This window comes from Anarrhichthys ocellatus, unplaced genomic scaffold (genome assembly GCF_004355925.1).
Source record: "Anarrhichthys ocellatus isolate YVR2014 unplaced genomic scaffold, GSC_Weel_1.0 scaffold3, whole genome shotgun sequence".
Lineage (NCBI taxonomy): Eukaryota > Metazoa > Chordata > Actinopteri > Perciformes > Anarhichadidae > Anarrhichthys > Anarrhichthys ocellatus.
Genome location: NW_022280033.1, coordinates 15,179,978 through 15,187,478, shown reverse-complemented (window position 1 = coordinate 15,187,478; position 7,501 = coordinate 15,179,978). Strand labels below are relative to the sequence as shown.

Genomic DNA, 7,501 nt, shown 5'->3' with positions numbered 1-7,501 from the left:
TAATTATAGTGACGTCATGTTTTGTTTTCGGCACTGCCAAATTATCTGTCTATCTATCTCTCTATCTATCTATCTATTCTTTACTTAGAAAATAAATATAAATGTCTCTACGAATATGACAGAAGATGATTTAAATCGAATTGTCTAAGTCAAACAACTGCTATAATAGCCCATAAATTACAACACAGAAACAATACTAAAGAGCATTTTAATTGTTCATTTACCTATAAAATGTGACAATGACACACTGTTTTAATACATGGGGCTCATGAAAAGTAGGAGAAAGTAGGTGGGAGACAAACATTACATTGTATTTTTTTTGCTGCAGACCGAATATGTAAAACAACAATCCTGCCACCTAGCGGCGAAATTGAAACCAGCTGTCAGAGGATGAAGAAGCCGGTATATGTATCTAATGTTACTGTACTCTGTGTATTATGACAGGTTTAACTCAGGTGTAAACACGTACCCTGCAAGCTGTTGACAAGGGACAGGGGATAACGTCATATTATAAATAGTCTACTTTAACTTGCACAGTAACACCCCAGAGTTGGTGACCACGTCATCAGTGCGCGACGCCGACGAGAAGCTTGTTGATGAAATAAGTCAAATGAAAAGGTTGGTTTATGTCACTATTTCACCGAGTTATATTGCAAATGGACACGAGATAAGAGGCCAATTCGGCTCGGTTTATTATAACAGAAAATGAAACGTAGGTGTATTTATTGAGCCAGACTAACTTAAAGCTAAGCTAGCGATAGCTCATGTTTATTAGTCATTTGGTAAGGTTACTGCAAAGTTAGGCTTATGACATTATAGGATACAATTGGTACTTAGTAGGAAGTGTTATTGTATTGACCTCTAATGGTTTGATTCCTTTAGGCTGAGTTAAGTAAGATGCTGAATTAAAAGCAGGAGAAATGTTTGTACCGTATTGGATATAGTGGAGCTTTAGTTGCACGCCTGGTAGTGGAAAAGACAGATGGACTGAAGCCACCACCAGCTGTCAAACCCGCTCTTCTCTGCTCCTCAGCTGTGTCAGGAGAACGTTGTTATGATGGCGGTGTCGTGTCTCACTCGAGCCCTGCGCTCCCTGACTCTCTCCCAGCCTGCTCTGCTCTCCTCGCAGGTAAACATCCACAGCCGGTCGTTCACACCGAAATTCCGAATCGTCACAACCGCCACACAATCTATGTTGCTTATTGTTGTGTTTACAGGCTATTGCACAGACCAGGCTGGGAGCTCAGGTGCCCACGGCGGTCGGACAGTGCAGGGGCTTCCTCACCACAGCCTGTCTGGAGCAGAACAGGACATTTTGGAAGCAGAGGGAGAAGTACACCACCAGGCCTATGGGGATGAAAAAGACAGGAGGCAGAGACCACTCAGGTAAAACACTGGTCAATGCAGAAGAATAGAATGCATTATAGTGTGGAGGACGACGAGGTTGGCATCTAATGCGCATGTCTGGATTTGCCCCTTGTTCTGTTTTCACTAATAGGTTAAAATAATACAAATCTCAAACCGAGTTTAAAACAGTCTTTTGGCCTTCAGCGTCAATCTATTTGATATATTTTGTTATTACCATTTATGAAATTTTGTACACTGATGAATCCATTAACTGAGAACATAATTGGCAGAATGATTGATAATTCATTGTTTTGAATAATCTGCAGGCCTGGTTTGAAACATGAAATAGAGCACCTGTTTGATCATTTTATGAGTATGAGAATCACCTAATCATTTTCATATCCACTGAAGTGGTCCATCAGAAGTGAAGTTCAGCCTTGAGTAAAGGGCCGTCAGCATTTAGTGACGCATTTTGTGCTGCCGTGCAGGAAGGATACGGACACACGGCATCGGTGGAGGCCATAAACAAAAATACAGGTGGATCGACTTTCAGCGACTGCGCTACGAACCCAACAATGAGGCGCGGCCCTTTGAAGAGAAGGTGGTAGAAGTGCGATACGACCCATGCAGGTGAGGTCAGCGTTCGCCACACGGTGACTCTTTGATTATGCGTTCTGAACACAGTCGGTGGTCATAATCTGTGCTACACAGGTCCGCTGACATCGCCCTGGTAGCTGGAGGCAGCCGGAAAAGATGGATTATTGCCACGGAGAACATGCAGGCCGGAGACATCATTAAAACATCTGGAGTTATTGGACGCATGGCAGGTATGAGATCAACTCTGGTTTGTCGTGTTTCCAACCTTCACTCGAGATGATGGGAGTAAAGATCGTCTGCATTTAACATTAAATGATGTTGTTTACTTTTGTTTTACTTTGCAGTCTCGGCCAATGAGGGTGATGCGTACCCACTGGGAGCTCTTCCTGTGGGGACACTGGTGAACAGCCTGGAGATACAACCAGGGAAGGGGTCAGAGTACATCCGTGCTGCAGGTAGTCTATTATTTGACTGTGTTTGTACTTGGTGTTTCCTAAATGCATGTTTGGATCTTCTTAGAAATGTCATAAAGCGGTGATGGATTCCAATCATAAATTCAGTCCAGTTACAAAGGAACCACGAGTAGTGGGATCTATTCGCAGGAATGGAATGTTTATTAGTATCTTTTCCTTTGTGTATTATCACCATAAAATAAGAATGGTGTTTTTTCAATACCTAAGAAATTAGGAGACGTTTATATCTACATACAAAGCGGCCACCATGTTTCTACTGTAGCCCAGAGAGGACAAACCAAACACTGGCTCTAGCGTCTGCCACTGTCGTTCCCCTACAAGCTTGGCAAGCAAGAGAAATTTCAGTTGGTTGCAGTTTGCAACCTCACCACCAGATGCCGCCATATCCTACACCTAATTTGTTCTTTTGCTGTGACAGTTTAATTACAGAGATCAATTGTTTCATACGATGGTTAAATGCCTCAGGAAGAAGGTGATAGCTGCTGTGAAAAAAGGGGTCTCATAATTCCTAAACTGAAATGTCGTGTGTTGTTCCTTTTCAGGCACAAGTGGCATTTTACTCCGTAAAGTAAACGGAACGGCAATCATTCAGCTTCCTTCGAAGCAGCAGGTTCAGGTGAGTTTATCTGGATTCACACTCCACCTGCTGTGTTACAACCATGCTCTGCTCTGAATACTGTCATCTTGACACAAACGCAGGTATTGGAGACCTGCATGGTGACGGTGGGACGCGTGTCCAACATCGACCACAATAAACGGATCATCGGCAAAGCCGGGCGCAACCGCTGGCTCGGCATCCGCCCCTCAAGCGGCCTGTGGCAGAGAAAGGGAGGCTGGGCAGGACGCAAGATCAAACCGCTGCCGCCGATGAAGGTTTACGTCAACCTGCCCTCAATCTCAGCCAAGTAACACACAGTGTCGACTCTTGTTTGACCCTTGTAATGTTGACATGAATAAAGATGAGCCGTTTGTACAGAAGATTAAAAATTTTATTAAACACAACCGCTTGTGAGAGCATGGAAAGAAACAAAACAATATAAAAATCCAAAACATATTTACATCTATAGTAAAACATGCAGAGTAATCCATATTTTGTAGTGGTAAATTTAAAAATACTGTCATGTCGTTTAAAATAGGGTTTGTGCAAAGACACTGGGTGGCATTTCAAGGAACAGGAGCAACGAGATGGCATGTTGGAATTGTAGCGTCACCATTAATGAATCGCTGATGTTCCAGAGTTCATTGGTTGCTGTGCTAAATGATGGCGACAGAGTGAGCATGCCCGCTCATTGATCCGGTCTTGTGAAACACCCCCATGCTACGTCTAGATTTAGGGCAAAAAACAAAAAAAAACTCGAGGTCAAACACATTGAAATACACTTGTCATTATGCCCATTTAGAATTCAAAAGGCTAATTCTCATGACAAATTCCCTCAAACAACTCTGCCCTGGCGAACGCTTCACAGCCCGAGTTTACACATCTGTAAGGGCCAGTTGGTTTCCCCGACTGAAAGAAGATGGCGAACACTTCGAAAAGCAGGAGACAAGAAAACATGACCGTAAAGTCACAGGCAGACACGTATGGTGGTAGCTGCAGAACAAGCTTTTCAACATCAAGTGGCAAAAACAAAGTAACAGACAGCAAACCTCAGGACGCTCGAACACCATCAACATAAACATCCCTATGAAAAAGGATCATTGAGCAAACAAAAGAACGGCCTCCTTTTGACTACAGGTAGTGGTTTACATTTCAAATACAACACGCTCACCTCAACAGAAAAAGAAAGTGTCCCAATTTGAGTGAAAATATGTATAAAACCACATGAAAGTGCATTACAAAGTCAGGGAAATGTAAGAGATGACAAACCTAATAAGTGTTTGCTTTGTACAAGTCGACTTCATAGTTATGAGTTCTGGAAATATATATATTTGGCATTTATGTCAAGGAATAAAGGGAAGCTATTTGTGCTTTAAATTTAGTGGGAGGGGAGGGATTGGGGGAGGGGTTGCAATTCACAAAATTATATGTATATATTTATATACATTACTAAAAAAAAGCCAGCCAATCAAAGCTTGTAAGTGTTCACTTTTATAAAAAAAAAAAAAAAGAAGCAACAACTACCTCATACAGAAGGCCTTTTGTCCAAAGGTTTCCTATTGCAAAAGTTTCACGTAACACTATTCAGGGAGTACCATCAAACACATAGCACACCTACACACACACACACACACACACACACACACAGGCAGTGACTCGGACACCTGGCAAGACTCCATACACCATATTTTTTAAAAGTTTTTCAATACTTGTATTGCGCTCGACACTACTGCCGAAGCATGTTTCAAGACCAACTAATTTTCCCATAGCAGGCCTACACAACACTGACTGACCGACCCATCAGTGTGTTTTAGGTCAGGTCACAACTCTAATGTCCCGCTACGGTGAAGCTGTAACAAAACGGTAATTGCTTGGTTAGGATGTGTGCACGTCCTGTAAATGCTTAATGGGATTACATCTGGCTAAATGTGGAGCACTAACTGGTAAATTTGCCAAGATTAATATCTCAGTAATCTAAATACTGATCTCCACAGGGACCACAGACGCATTAAATGTACGGTTTTAGTTCTCTGGTCAACATACTATGAAGTTTGGCCCAGCCAAGAGCTCTGGTGGTTACACTGTAAAACTTGACTTTGGCACGTCACTGCACATCTGGAGAAATCCAGTATCCAGTATCGCCCAGGTAAACCAGTACATCGAGCTGAACACGACGGGGTGTGTGTGTGTGGGGGGAGGGCCTTGAAACAATAAGACAGTTCATACAGTCGCAACTAAATTTGGCATTCAGCTGTTGATAGTGGAAATATGTTTTGTGGTGTCACGTTACCTGGCTTCTAAGTAGATGTTACTGTACAGTCTGAATGTACACCGATACAAACACTCACAATAACAAGCTGATTTGATTTGAACTTCTTACATGTTACAAATGCTCCATAGCTACATTCATCATAGCCACCTTCAAAAATACCTTACGTTAGGTTATTTTCTTAGCATTCACTTTAGGTACACGGCGTCCTAAAAAGCAACGAGACAAACAGAACTTGCCGTATCTTTCTATAAAAGTTTACCTTTTTGGGAAAGTAAAGGGACGAGTAAGAAAACTGAGCACTGAGTTAGAAGAGAAGGATTCCATCTAGATTCACAGCAATATTCCAACTTTCAACAATAAACACAAACACGGTCTCAAACAACCTCACACACGCCACTGCACGTCACCATCACACTCCTCCATTGTCTATAGAGTAACAATAAATGTAGGATTTCACAGAAATAATAAAATGTTAACAAAAACAAAGTGCAAACACAGCTGCCGTTATCGAAATGTGGCAAATTGTCAAAATACCCCCAAGAGACCTCCGAGGCGGTAGCACAAATCTTACAAAATAGTACTTGTTCTTTTTGTAGTGTGTAAAAAAAAACAACAACAACAACAACACCCAACAACGTCGACATCAAAAACATCCATTTGACAACATGAAATTTGTGTATTGAACACGTGGTTGCGAGTCAGCAAGATTTCCACAGGAAAACTATTACTGCCGGGGGGAGGGCTCTTCTTCTACTTCTCTGTAGCCTAAACAAGACAAGTGCAGCGGACAGTCTGGTGATGGTCGGATGGATGGTGGCCGCAGTCACACGGGCTTAGTGTAACCGAAGATCCCCACCGGGAAGTGCTTGACATGTGTTGGCCACTGGGCAGCGAGCTGGAAAAACTTCACATCGTTCCACTCCACTCCATCGATCGTGACTGAGGACGAAGAAAAGGTTCACATGTAAACGCAGGAGGAAGTGCAAAACACATTAAACATTTCAGGATAGACGCGTCTGACTTTGCACTGGCAGCTGTTATGGTGCACAGCGACACCAGATGGCAGCGTAGCCTCAGCTGTGTGTGTGTGTGTGGGGGGGGGGGGGGGCGCCTCACCTCTCAGCATTGTGTGCTGATGCTTCGCTGTGCAGATCAACCTGCTGATGCCGTCAATCACTTGGCTCTTAGAGTCCAGCTCTTTCTCCTTGGGCTTCTTGCTGAGAAAAATCACTGGAGAGAAAAACGGGGATAAAACAAATCATTTTCTACACATATTTCTTTATGCACTCTCTTTTCAATTTTACACATCAGGGTGCGTTGCCAGTTCTTCAGTTCCTGGGGAGTAAAAACATGCTGAAACTTAATAAAATGACAGATTTTAACAGCTGGCTCAAAATCACACACAGGACTGACGGCCGGTCTCAAGGCACCCAGACGCAATGCATTGTGGGGCTGATGAGTAAGCATACTGTTCTTCTTGCTAATGTAGTATACATACAGGCATTTCCCCACGTACACAAACTCCACATACAATGCAGAGTGAACGCACCACATACTCAATCTTACGTCATACTCGGTGTGCATCGCTTTTGATCCTTTCTTTTTTTTTTAACTGTCCATTGTGAGTCTGACAACATAAAGAGGTGTAATGCAAAATCTGCAGAGTACTGTTAACCCTTCTCTGGTCATTTTTTTACTTTTCCCAAACATCTGTCTCATGCATGGACATGTTTCGAACCAGACAAATGTGCTACATTTGTCAGAAAAAGTGCTTTGACTATCAGATACAATCATTCCATATGTTTTGATTTACTTTAGATCTTTTCAGTCATGTTTTTTTCCAAAGCGTACCTTTCTTGTTCTTCTCCTTGGTGACCACGGTCATGGCCATGCTGGGTGGGGGGGTGAGTTCCCCTCCACACGGCAGGCGGCTGACCTGCAGTGAACGGAAGTTGCTCTTCAGGGTGTTCTTCAGTCCCACGTCTCTCTTCTCGCCCTCTTTCTTCTTCTCTGGGCCTTGCCACGTCCAGTAGTCCACCTGAAGCCCCATCACTTCACTGCCTGAACACGGAGAGCTGCAGAGCACAACCGGCAAAGTCAGGAACACCACAGAAACTTCCTTGTTTTACTTCCCTACTAAAGCACAGCTCACAGTGAGAAATAAAAAAAATAATAGGATGTAGTATTGTTGCTGATAATTTTGCGTGTGTGTGT

The 7,501-nt window shown here is 43.0% G+C and overlaps 2 protein-coding genes across 3 annotated transcripts in view; one reads left to right on the top strand and one right to left on the bottom strand.

Moving 5' to 3' along the window:
* Nucleotides 1–549: 549 nt before the first annotated feature.
* Nucleotides 550–3,390, top strand: mrpl2 (mitochondrial ribosomal protein L2). The gene is made up of 8 exons (XM_031873528.1): nt 550–618; nt 1,034–1,129; nt 1,218–1,386; nt 1,836–1,977; nt 2,059–2,174; nt 2,289–2,399; nt 2,960–3,033; nt 3,117–3,390. The coding sequence occupies exons 2-8, from the start codon at nt 1,055–1,057 to the stop codon at nt 3,324–3,326; spliced, it is 897 nt and encodes a 298-aa protein (XP_031729388.1). The 5' UTR covers nt 550–618; nt 1,034–1,054; the 3' UTR covers nt 3,327–3,390.
* LOC116397751 (phosphofurin acidic cluster sorting protein 2) overlaps nt 3,389–7,501 on the bottom strand; it is a 43,632-nt gene continuing 39,519 nt past the window's right edge. For both annotated transcript variants that reach the window (XM_031873508.1, XM_031873515.1), the window contains 3 exons: nt 7,139–7,362; nt 6,404–6,517; nt 3,389–6,226 (listed from right to left, as the gene is read on the bottom strand). In XM_031873508.1, coding sequence (XP_031729368.1) covers nt 6,111–6,226; nt 6,404–6,517; nt 7,139–7,362 — 454 coding nt within the window. In that variant the 3' untranslated portion in view covers nt 3,389–6,110. The remainder of the gene's footprint in view (nt 6,227–6,403; nt 6,518–7,138; nt 7,363–7,501) is intronic.